The following is a 12954-nucleotide window of genomic DNA, read 5'->3' as shown; positions in this document are numbered from 1 at the left end:
ATACTTTGTAGTCTCGCCTCCGCTCCGTATTATCAACACTGAATGAAAAGTTCGCCTATTGATAATGACGATTGACGAGATGAGATTTCTCTTTTTCGAGTGGTGCAATTTCGGATTCGGAATCTGAATACTAAATTTGTCCTTCATAGATTGTGTCGTTTGCATTTCAGCCATAATAATTGACCCTCTTTTATTTCCGTCCGCTGAATCACATCTGCCTACCGTCGTTCATCACCGATTATTGTTTTCTCAGTGAATGTCTCCGTCTTTGATCCGTATTTTTCGCAATTTCTTCCCCAGTTTTGTGGGTGGCCTCCGTGACAAGTCAGTGATTCATTGCCTTAAAAGGAATACTTTAGTTCGTTCTTATTATCAGCTTCTCTCACGGTCAGGAAATTCGCTGCCAAGCCTTGAAAGTCGCACGTCATCGTCCCTGCCGAAGAAAACACCGACTTTTCTTCTCCTGCAATCACTAACAACCATGGGGGACTCACAAGCAGAGGAGAGGAAAAAGGAAATCGAAGCAAGAAAAGCAGAGCTCAAGAAGAGGCTCACTCCGTTGCAGTATCACGTTACTCAAGAAAAAGGAACTGAAAGGTACTCAGTTTGAAAGCTCATTCTTTTCTTTCTCTTTAATATTTATATCCTCAAGTTTTAGCTCAGCATTGAGAATTCATCATCAGTTGGTCTTGCTACCAAAAAGCACACTCCAAAGTGAACTTTAAACAGTGTTGTTTATGCATCCTTATCAGACTTTGAGAGTTATGGATTAGTTGTTGGATTTCAGCGCAAGGAGAGGAGTGGACATCAGATTTGTCTTCTAGTCGAGGAACATCGACCTCTAGGAAACATGCAGGCCCCCACATATCTTTTTTTGTCTTCAAGCCCTTACCAGTGGCGTAACATTTATATTAGGTCCCTGTCTTCACATCAATATTTTTTAATTAATTCCTCCGTCCCTCCTCCCTCTATTTATGTGCCGACGACAACAAGAACATTTATAGCTGAGACGTACTTCCAATCTTTGGCCCTCTGTTTGATTGGTTACTAGGTACCTGTTTTATTCTACAGCTATTGCATGACAGTAGAAGTGCCAGCACTACGAGCACAGGCTTTGTGAAACTGGTGCAGGGGCCTATTGTTTCTCGAAGCCTTAGCCCCAGTCCTAACTTGGTAGGAGCTGTTGATTTGAGTGTTGATTCTAGGTAATTTTTATTTCATTTCAGGATGAGTCGAGTTTGACATCGAAATAGATTACGCGTTGATAATTAATAATAACTTTGGTTTAAGTCAAGGATTGCAGCAGATTACTGCAAGATTGCCTGATATTTTACCAGATTGTTTCAAAGAAACAGAAGTCAACCAACCAGAATACTCAGAAATAAGTGTATCAGGCTCTTATTGGGTGAGCTGTGCATTTTGCATGCACAATCTAAGAAAGGTACCATTACCAAGCAGTGTGGACAGCCAGTATCAAATGCTTTAATTTCAATGCAGTCCCGGATTTGATTCCTAACTAAGCCTGTATTTTACAGCAAGTGTCACTTAGCTCACTACCAGGTTGAGACAGCAGCTAAATTTGTGACCTTCATGTCATCCATTTACTTAATTCTTATCAGTCATCATTGATAAAAGATCTAACGAAAATGGTAGTAATGTTGTCTCATTAAACTAAATGTTTCATTTCCAATTTTTCAGAGCTTACACAGGCAAATACTACAAAACAACTGATGCTGGAGTATATAGTTGCATTGTGTGTGAAGAACCGTTATTCTCATCTGAAACAAAATTTGACTCAGGATGTGGCTGGCCTGCGTTCAATGAAGTTTTGGCTGAAGGCAAAGTCAAACTTCTCAAAGATACATCCAATGGTGCGTATAATTTTTATATTTGTGAGATTAAGTGAGCCTCAATTTTTTTTTTTTTTTTTTTTATTGTAGCTTATTCCATTTCAGGTGAAGTAGAACTTCTCAGAATAGGTATTTAATCACATTAGCCTGATTGTTTTAAAATGATTTTAAGGAGGAGAAAGTGAAATTTTGAAAAATCAATTAGGTTTTTCATGTAAATATCTAGTTGTCATTCTAAGTATTTTACAGTCAATCTTGTTCATCCCATTGTGGTGAACATAGTAGAAAAGTTCTAGTGAAAGATGAGACATTCTAAACACAAAGAATAGAGGAAAAGAGATTATCACATCTAATGAACCGGGTACAGTGCACTCTCGCTCATTTGCAGCTCTTGAATTCAGGAAGCTTGATATACCTAATGAAGGAAAAGCTGTGAAGTAATCTCAATAATTTAGAGAGGAATAACTGTGCACTTGTCTCCCTTCAGTAATTTGAAGTTCTTAAACAGGTTTGCCACAGTCAGGGAATCTCGGGAAATATCATAGAAAACCTGGAAATATCAGGGAAAATTTTGAAAGTGTCAGGGAAAAATTGTCAAGTCACATTTATTTACTTTCTAAAATGGGATTGACCTTTCGATTCACAAATTTTGCCTTAAAACTAGCTCAGATAATGTCTTTTTAATGATCTGGCATATTTTCAACTGTTAGGGAATTTTACCTAAATGTGTCTGGGAAATCAGGGAGCTGTCAAGGAATTTTATTTTCTAAATTCTTTGGCAACCCAGTTTTGATCTTAATCAGCTTTTGAATCTGAAATTATGCAGCCATAAGCTTCTGAAATTAAAGATGAAAATTGCCTTCTCTGCATTTTAAATTGGTTCAGTTAAAAGCGTTTTAATTCAGAAAGATTTCAGGGGCTTTTCTTTGACTCGGTGTATTGATTAAAGCATGGCTTATTCCCAAAAAAGGGGTGTAATTTTGAACTTACAGCGATTGGCAACGCTTCCTTGAATTTCAGAACTTATGTATTTACCTAATACTTTATTTCAAATTTGATTGAAAGATCGCTCCTCATAATTTTAATTCTTAGGTACCAATTTAAACAAAGACCCTTTAATTTAACAAAAATTCTCAGTCCCTTCAGTTTTCAATCAGCGAGAGTGTACTGTACTTGCATAATGCCAAAAGTCATTTCAGGTAAATTATTTACTCGTACTCTCTTTAATGTTTATCTTTTCGTATTCAGTTTTAGTGTGAGTAACAAAACTATGCGATTTTGTGTGCATTCCTGAACCCTCTATTAAACCCAACTGGATTCCTAACCCACCTATGAAAAAATTCCCATTATCCTGCCATTTTTTTCTTTTGATTTTTTTTTTCTTTTTTTTTTTTTTTGTCGACTTTTTTCTTTTTTTTTAACTCAGCCCAGAGTCCAAAGGAAGTATTATAGAAGTTTAAGAAGTTTCATTAAGTTGGATCAATGTTGATCATTGTAAAAATCGAAGCTACATTCCTGAGATAGCCCAGCAAGAGAAACATCTATCCCATTACTTAAATTCTTTTAATTTTTTAGTTCTTATCAGAGAAAATGAAGTGGAATGTTTTTCTTGGAAAAGCCAGGCTTGTATTGCAAATGCCATTCAGTATTCTATTATTGCTCTTCTCTTTCAAAGTAAATATCAATCAAATTGTGAAAATCTTAGCTTCCAAGGTATTTTCATAGGACTCTAAAATTTTTTGGTGAAACTTCTTCCGCCCTCTCTTAGCCTTCCTTCATCATACCAGCAGTTGCAGTTCAGCAGTTGCCACTCTTTCTCAGGATAGAATCCCATTCCTATATCCCTTTCTCAAACAGTGAGGGCAGAAGAAGTGCTCCCAAAATGTAGTTTCCATATCAGCTGATTTTAAATTGACAGAACCTAGTGTTTTCTTTCTTTTCTTGAACAGCTGTAATTCATCCTAGAATAGATTTGTTTTTACAGGGTACTTCTGAGTGGCATTGGTTACAATATGTCAAAAAAACTTGGTGCCTGGGTTCCTCTAGCTTTAGGGATGGTTTGGAAATTGAAATGGAAGAACCTTGTTCATAGAATCGACCCCCTTTGAGCCTTATTTGCTTCAGCATTATAATTTTGTAGCATGGTTATTTTGGGAGAGAGAGTCTAACAGCTTTTAAGCAGTGTTAACTAATTTCATGTAAAGAATTATCTTGTGGAAAAATTCCTGGTTTTCGGTTTTAGTTAATCTCTTGTTGGCTGTTTTCCCTCGTATGTTTCTTTATTTGTTTGGTTTTTTTTCCATTATTCCCTTTTTCCCTTTATTTCTTTCTATTTCTTTTTTTATCTAATGAAAAGAGAATGTTATTTGAAAGTTGCATCCAAAGCAATTTAAGCGTTTAAGGTGAATCCAGGCTTCGAACTTTGCGATTTGGCCACCATGTCACGCTGCTTAGAATAGCCGTATATTTTTGCCAAAATAATAAAAACCGTAATACATATTCAAGATTGGGGATCTAGGGGATATAGCAACATACTTGAGGAACACTCAGTAAAAAAGTCTTCTCAAAATTCCCATAAATAAAGTCGTAACTACGGCGGAAAGTAATTCCCATTGCTGCGATGGAAGAGAGGGAAACAGAACATGAGGAATTCGGTTGCCCGCTTGGCAGCTGCCGCCGCTGAGCTGAAAGTTTCAACCGTACTTTTTCTGCGCTTGTAATTCTAATTGCCAATATTTTTGGCTCAAAAAATCAAGCAAAAAAATAATCCATATCCTTTGGATCTGCTTTTTGTAATTTGAACAATATTATTTCAGTAATCGTCGAAGGAAAGTCAAATTCTCAGTGGTAACTGGTGGCACTATCTCTAATCTTGAATTATCCCTAATAATCGAACCCTGGATTCACCTTAATTCATTATCATTGCATGTCTGGTAGAATGGTTTCCCACGGATAGAAAAAAAATGGCCCACATGAAATACTAAAATGCTGGTAATAAATGCCATTATACTAAACTTGAAACCCTTTTGAGAAAATTGTAATCCTGTAACTTCTAGCAACAGTATCAAAGGATGTAAAAAGAATATGTGAGGAGATGTTTTTCAAAGACAGGAAATTTTTAGGCTTGCAGTGAGTGACTGTGATTTCATTATGGACAAAAAATTTCAGAATGTGAAGGAAAAACCAGCACTTGTGGAAAGAATGTCATCTCCTTGAGATTTTATTCAGAAAGCCATGAAGACTAACAAAGTCGTTTTCTTAAACAAATTCTTTTGTACGTTGATAAAGTACACTATTGGAACTATAAAGTGCAAAGAAAAAACAAATCCCTCTTACTAACGAAATTAGGGCTCATTTAAAAAAAATTTTAGCAGCGAAATATGGGACTTGTATCTAAAACTGACTGTATGGATTCACTTCTAGAGAAATTATTGTTATCTTGTTTCATTTTAACTTTTTAACTGTGGAATCATTTTTAGAAGCATTTCAAAGTTGGGTACCTGATTGCTGTTAATCGCACAAATCTCTGTTGACTGTGAGCTTTTTAATCCAAAAATTGTAATGGAGTGTAACTTGAAACTAGAATTTATCTTTTCTACCTTGTCCCTTCTTATTTATGCTATTATGGAATTTCATATCTCACATGCCAGGCAGTATCGAATTTAGCGGAAGAGTTAATTTTTTCCATTCAAATATACTTTTTAGTGATGTGTAACAACTAGTACAGCATGGCATGATCCTACTTTGAGCATTGAGCATGTTACATAATTCTTTATATGTAGAGCATTTTTTGTATTGCAGTTTGGTAATGGCGTAAAAAATTGGCATCTATAGCCTCTTACACTTTGAAAGTTTTGTGATATGTTAAACAAAATTAATTTTCTCTCTTACAACTTCGAGTATTGCCATTAAGGGCTGTTGCCAAACATTGTATTCTAATGTTTGAAATAAGTTTTATAAAATGTGGATTTACTCGAAGATGTGGTAGATTAGCAAAATTACTCATTAGTATTTTGTTGGAGAGACATAATTCGTGGAATATTTGTACACTGAATCTAAATTTTTTGATTCAAAGAGGGCGATTTGGGAACCATGATAATTGAGAATGTTCCAATTTAAAACAATCCACCGCCATGTGAGGCTGCCAAATAAAGCTGCCTGCATGCCAAGCTAGTCGCCCAAACTATGTAATGCTTAAACTGAGAGCAGTGTTTTGTAACTTAAGGAAATAACACATTTAATGTCCATAAAAATGCTCAAATCAATCATGACATGCTCAGTTTCAATAGTTCTAATATTGTACAATAAGAATGAGAAACAAGACGAAAAATTAAACGTATTAGTTCTCAGAAGCAGTGAATGACTCATGCACTTGTTTTAGCAACATTGAATACCACTGTCATCTACAAAAAGATGATCTTATTTAGAGTTTATTTTAAGTGTATCTAACAGGATGATCCAAAAGTCTTGCACGATGCATCACCCCTGTAACATGTGGACAAATTGTGATCGAGACTTGAAATTTTTTGAGTACTCATAGGTCAAAGGAAACGACTTTTGGAAGCTTCCTTGAGATGAACTTGAGTGAAGCGCAAGTTTTTCTCATTTTTAATCACCTAGTCTTAGTAAATTTCATTTTTCATCCCTTTCCTACAATTTTTTGGAACTTAAAGCTATGTGTCAAAATTGTGCGCTTAAACAGCTTTCAGGACCAAAGAAATAACCGTAACAGTATTTTTCTTAATTTTTATAATTATTTATTTTTAAAGACTCTTTGAAATGTTTCTCAACATAGACAGATCTAGACCCTCGCTTCATAGCTGTATATTTACTTGCAAAATTGTCGACAGCTATTTAGTATTTGGCTCTAGAAGGAAAACAGCAACCCTCCTTTCCCTCTTCTCCTTCCCTTTTTTTTTTGGAAAAGAAAATTGTCTTAAACTTCCTCCATCTCAAACAATTACAGCTATTTTTGTGGGTACATAACTGAAAAATGTGTAGTTAAAAAAATACTATGTACTAACTGCTCAGTCAATGAATAATTTCTGAACAGAAGCAAATGTTAAATTCCGTATCGAGGTGGGTACACCTATGATTAAACATCAGAATCTCCCAATTTCTATCCAGTTGCTCAGATGATTCAAAAGGTTGCCAAATTAATCAAATAGTCAACTCCCCATTGAATTTGATTGGTTGCTGAAATTATTTTTTTACGAAAGAAATTTGATGCACAGACAATAATTTAAATTACTGATTTGATATGAACAAGAGCTCTGAAATAAGAAATTACTTAGTAAATAGATTGTTTTCATTGTGTCACAGTCGCATCCTAGACGGAAGTTGAAGTGAGCACCATTATTTGACCATGAATCAATCAGTGGAAATGTTTAATTATTCCAGATTTTTATCGCCAGCCAAAGCCTTTAGTCCTTCTCACTGATCCTGCAGCTAAATGATGATGTAACATCAAGGTTTTCAATGAATAAAATTTCTCTAATTATTAAAATTTTTCGTGGGCTGACCTTTAAATTAAGTGAGAAGCCACCCATTTACCGTCAAAAATAAGTAGCGAGCTATCTTATGATGCCATCATCTCTCAGTTCTCCTCTTTTAAAATTCTTTAGGTATGCATGCAAAGGTTGATTCATACATGTATGCATAGGCAGGCTATGAACACCTAGTATTTTTTTCCTCCTTAAGATAAAATTTTACCATTCACTTTCCCTCATCGATTGATTTCAAACTTACTTTGAAATCAATCAGCAGCTTGATTCTGTAATCAGTGTCTACGTTTTGTCGAATTTAAAAACTGCAGAATTCGTCCAGTTTCTAATTTTTCATTCCTCTTATATTTTACAAATTATTCTTAACCACCGCCAATGTCTTTGACTGGAAGTCGGGTACTGCATGTTAAACACTCCACCGTCATTGCAGTGCTTCATTAGATGTTCTGAATCATTGCTGCAGTGAGTCAATGTTCTATTGGTGACTAGCAGTGTGAAAGAAGGATACTGTTCTTTGTTCTTTGTTAAGAACTATAGATGATTTTCGTAACTTATATGGTACTAATAGTTATTTTCATTCGGCGAAAGCTGAAGTTTTCAAATTTATGTCCATCATCTTGTCATTCTATCTTGCTTGCTATCTGTAAAATTGATTCCTTTTGTTTATAAAATTAAATTTCATCCTAATAAATCATAATCTTGCACATAATTAATTATGCACCAAAAGGAAGTAAAAAATTCAGTGTAGTTTGCATGATTGAAGAGCCTAAAAAAACCAATAACTAGATTGAATTTGTGTTTGTCATGAGCTATTTCCAAAAAAGCTGATAGCAGCAGTTTGCAGCCTTTACCTGTAGATGATAGGCCACAAATTCAGCGCTTAAGGAAAACAATTCATCCCATCATTTTCAGTCATTCTCTCTGCAAGCTGCTCAACTTATCATGAAAATTACGGCAAACCAACTTGAGGATAATGTAATGAAGTTATTTTTTCAAACTACACCAGTTAATCTTTGAAATTTTGCCGACGCCCCCTTCTCATCCCCCACTAAAAATCTTCTAGATCTGTCTATGTCTATACTCTTAAGCACTGGGTCAAGCTAATTTCATGTGTATATTCATGTAAAAATGGGTGATAGCTAATTTATTCTTTCTTTTTCCTTTTGCTTCCTTTCTCTCTCTTTCAAACCCTTCTTCCTGGCTCAATACATACCTTATTCCTTTCTTTTCACCATTCCCGTCCTTTCCATGTCTACTGATCAGTTGGAGCCAATCTTCTATTATTAATCGCTAATCCAGGTATGATCCGGACGGAGGTACAGTGCGCCCGCTGCGATGCTCATCTTGGACATGTTTTCAATGATGGACCTCCACCCAAGAGGAAAAGGTTTTGCATAAATAGTGCCTCTCTAGCCTTCCATCCGTTTGAAGAAGAGACCGCCAAGTCATGATCATAAAGTTGAGTTTCCCGAGCCTCGGTCGCAACTAATTGTTATCAGCTTTCTTCTACACAACGCCTTGAAACTTAGGGAAATTCCTCAATTTAGCAGGTCATAATAATTTGAAACTACTGGATAATGTACTCAAGAAGTCAGATTGTGATGTAAGTTTTTGTCAGATTTTACATGGGTTAAGAGTGGCAGTTTCATTTTTTTCTTCTTCTTAACATATATATAATATGTAATGGAGAGATGAGAAGTAAAATTTTCAGGATACCTTATCATTTAATGAAGATATTTGAAATCTTGATTTTTTTTGAAAGTTAATTCTCATGTATTAAAATTGAAGTATATATTTTTGTTAATATATACATCAATTAACTAGTAAAAGTATTCACTGGATTTTATACTTTACTGTTAACAAATAATGCATTACATTCACTGAGCGCTCTTCAAAAGAGTGTTGTTGACTTCATGTTAAATGAAAATGAAGAGGAAAAAATGGAAAGTCTTTAGCTTTTATAGGTTTTACTCATGAAATTCTTTCAAAAGCATCACTATCCAAAAATTCAAATGAAATAAAATTGTGCTTTTCTTACCAAAAATGCATGAATTAGGTACAGTTTCCTCCCTGTTATTTTACAAATAAATAATAAATAAATATTAATAAATCAAACAAAACATAATAATTTTGGAAAGTTTGATAGCTTGGAAATTGACTCTAACACATCCTTGCTATTAGTGCCATGAATATGGGTGCATTTAAAGCCAAATTTTGAATTTTAGAGAAAGGCCTGTCTCTCTCTCCTTCACTTACCTGCAGCAGTGCACTCATTCCAATTTTAGAACCCTCTCTAATCAACATGTTTTTTCCCATACCTACCTAGTGGCAAAACACCTTAAATTCTGCTACGTAAATGCAGATTTGGGGAGTACCTATACTCAAATATGTGTCAGGATTTCAATGAAAAAATTAATCTTATATTCGTACCACCTAACTTCTTTATTACCAATCCAGTCCAACTTAAAGCATGAAAGAAACGATTGACCGAAGTTCAGTAGTTAAATTACTTTCGTAATTTGATCCAGTTCTGGCTGTTTTTAAACAGGAAAGAAAACAAATTTTGAAAAAATGTCTTTCTATTGAATTTAAAAAAGTCTTTATTTACATTTCTTATCCTCTTATCTAATTCAAGCATTTCTGTTCTATTAGCGCATCACACCCTTTAGGTATTTTAACTGTATACCTACTCTGCCACTAGTACTGTGTTGTTTTTCTGTACAAAGTTTATGTCATAAATTTCAAGTGTCTCTAAATAACCATTCACAAATACAAAAAGTGAAATTTATCAAACGTTCCTGTGTTGTGGAGGGTAAAATGTCAACTCCTTGCAAAAAAATGCAAAGAAGGAAAATTTTCAATACTTAACTGAGAATAATCAAAATTCAAGTTGTAAGCTGCTAAGTGATGAAGCAGCAAATCTTGTAACTTGCGACTTCGAGCTTATGCAAGTTGACCTTGTACTCGTCTTACAGAATTTGTCCCACCACAGACAAGAATGTTGCTCTAAGTATTCTATTCTCCATTATTGAATATAGCCCAAATTTCAATTTTTGACGAAGTATTTCGGTTTTAAAAAATTGACAAGTTTCCAGAATTCTATGTGCAATGATTCAATTTTAGTACAAAAATATTGGTCTAATACCTATCTGTGAAAGAGTGATCAGTCATTTTAGGAAGCACTTTGTTAAATAATGTTTTTCGTCACAAGTAGATGTCATGCACTGTTATATATTTTGCAATTTTTTGTGAAGAATGTTAAGTAGCCCCCAATACCCATTCCCAATCCAATACCCAAGCAGCATAGGTTTTTTTAACATTTTAAAGCCACATCTGAAAGGAACTCCCAATCATAAGTTACTATAATTCAAAACTTGGGTTTAAACTTAAGTGTGGATGTAATACTCAATCTTGAAAGGCTGTGACATGGCTTACTTAGTACCAAAAATCCTTTAAGTCGGTGCTCTTTTGTCCCTTTTATATATCCTAAATATATTAAAACTCCTTTGAATTTATTTTTTTATCTTCATTTTTTATCCTAATAATTGCGCATACGTCCTTTCTATTAACAGCTTTCACATCCAATTATATTAGTAACATCCTTTGCTACGTTATACCAAATATTTATGGATGAATCTAATTCTCCACATGAACCAAACAATCTTAAGTAGTATTCTCATGTAGTATCATAAGATTTATTCCGTACATTTTATTATTTTACACGAGAACTTGAACATTTGGTCTTAACTATTTGAATGCTCTGGACAGGGTACGCAATTAAAATTCACAATATATGTAGCCTAATTGAAATTTTCGTAAAATACAAAATGAAAGTATTCAAACTTTTGCAAATTCAACCCTTTGAAAAGTTAGAACCCACTCTGAGGCGGCAGCTTATACTGTTTCCCTTGTGAGTAACTGAACCGTTACTGTGATTGTTTGTGTTTTATGAAAGTAAGGACTAGTCAATTAAAGAGTGAGACAGGTAGTTGTAAGCCCGGCTCCTCAGATTTTCAGGAAATCTTTGAAATATTCTCACTAACAGTTCAAATTTTAACAGGAAAATAGTTATTTGGGCACTGTAATATTTTATCTTATCAAATGTATAACCTTTTACTCTTATTTTATTTTTACTTTCTGTGAAGTTTAATGGTAACATGCTAGTTTTAGACAATACTGTCACGTCTTTTAACAACTGCTAAAGCTTATCCGTGAATGGTATTGCGTTAATTTTAGTGGGTTGGTCAAAGTAGTAGTGTCAAAAGTGAAAAATCAATCTCTTAATCCATGCATATTCCTGAGAATGCATGGACATCATTGGTAGATAATTAAGTACATTTTTAGGTGGTTTATCAGAGTCAACACCAAATAAGTTCACCCACTCTTAAGCTGCGACAAATGATCCTCCATCCTGATTTTTGCATTTACTTTCCATGCTACAGTGACGTCAAACGATCATCTGTTACCGTCTAAAAGTGTGTAAATTGTTCTAGCGTAGACTCTGGAAAAGTTTTAAAAAAATATCAGAAAAGTATGAAAAATTCATCACAGATTTTTATGGCAGGCCTCCTTCATACTGTCATTGACAATTTCACGTAATCGAATTTAAGTGTATTTTTAATTCTAAAGTTTTCAACACTTCCTTTATCTCGTGGTTTTTCTGTCCCATACTTCAACATGTGATTGATTTTCATCATCTCAGAGCTTAAACTATTCTTTTTCCTACTAAACTAGTTCTCTTGTTTGTACTTAATAATTTTAACTAAGACTTTGCTCAGTTCATGCTGACAGTGTATTCTTATTTGCAAAAATTTGATCTTTGTTATTTTAATTCAGTTATAATTTATTTATTTTTATTCGCTCTTTAGTGTGCAAGATGAAACTTGAAAAATAAAAGCCATTTTGGATAAGATCCTCTTTCGAATTTTTTCTGTTAAATAGTCATTGGGATCGAGGGACCGCAGGGTAGAAAAAAAAAGAAGAAAAAAGTAGAACCTTTTAAAATCCGCCAAGACACCAATATGATAGCAAATTGACTGTACGATCACATATCACTGAGATCAAGAAGCAATGGAATCTTGCAGTGTCACAGAGAACACCCTTCATTTTGTCAGTCACAGATATGATTCCGGAAAGTCTGAACCATCTCTGTCACAATGAAATTGTCGCTTGGGGAATTTTTATGCTGGGAAATTGTACAGTAATGTCACCTTAAATTACAGAACAATATGAAGTAGTTAGAAATTATTTATGTGATAGAGTCAGGCAATAGGGCCCCAAGGTGGAAAAATAATATGCTAAAATAATGAGACTAAACCGTAGAGTAATTAATTCCGTATCATGAGGTGTTGAGAACATTAAAAAATTCCAAAAATTGACCCTCCACGAACAAATCAAAGTAATATAATAGGAAATCGCAATTTTGAGAAAAAACAGATTTATTTTGCTGGGCCTGTTGGCAGCTGTAGGAACGATTCAAAAGCTTGATCATTAATGCAATTATTACGGTTTAAAATTTTGACCCAACGCTCTTGATATTAATAGAACACGTTTGGCATCAATAATCGGGAATTGTCAATTTTGACCATGAATTGGTATTT

General features: G+C 34.3%; 1 protein-coding gene across 2 annotated transcripts; it reads left to right on the top strand.

The window, feature by feature from the left end:
- Positions 1–40: 40 nt before the first annotated feature.
- Positions 41–12266, top strand: SelR (methionine sulfoxide reductase SelR). 2 transcript variants are annotated; one of them, XM_019052326.2, is made up of 3 exons: positions 41–597; positions 1699–1871; positions 8618–12266. In XM_019052326.2, the coding sequence occupies exons 1-3, from the start codon at positions 257–259 to the stop codon at positions 8803–8805; spliced, it is 702 nt and encodes a 233-aa protein (XP_018907871.2). In that variant the 5' UTR covers positions 41–256; the 3' UTR covers positions 8806–12266. The 2 variants fall into 2 exon arrangements, with proteins under 2 accessions (XP_018907871.2, XP_018907872.2); XM_019052327.2 differs by having other exon boundaries at positions 47–597; positions 8654–12266.
- The last annotated feature ends 688 nt before the right edge of the window (positions 12267–12954 follow it).

Source organism: Bemisia tabaci, chromosome 3 (assembly GCF_918797505.1).
Source record: "Bemisia tabaci chromosome 3, PGI_BMITA_v3".
NCBI classification, from domain to species: domain Eukaryota; kingdom Metazoa; phylum Arthropoda; class Insecta; order Hemiptera; family Aleyrodidae; genus Bemisia; species Bemisia tabaci.
This window is presented reverse-complemented; position numbering and strand designations above follow the sequence as displayed.

Coding starts and splice junctions, on each gene's coding strand:
- SelR (XM_019052326.2), top strand. CDS start 257: ATGTCTCCGTCTTTGATCCGTATTTTTCGCAATTTCTTCCCCAGTTTT. Junction 598..1,698: donor CAAGAAAAAGGAACTGAAAG/GTACTCAGTTTG, acceptor CCAATTTTTCAG/AGCTTACACAGGCAAATACT. Junction 1,872..8,617: donor TCTCAAAGATACATCCAATG/GTGCGTATAATT, acceptor TCTACTGATCAG/TTGGAGCCAATCTTCTATTA.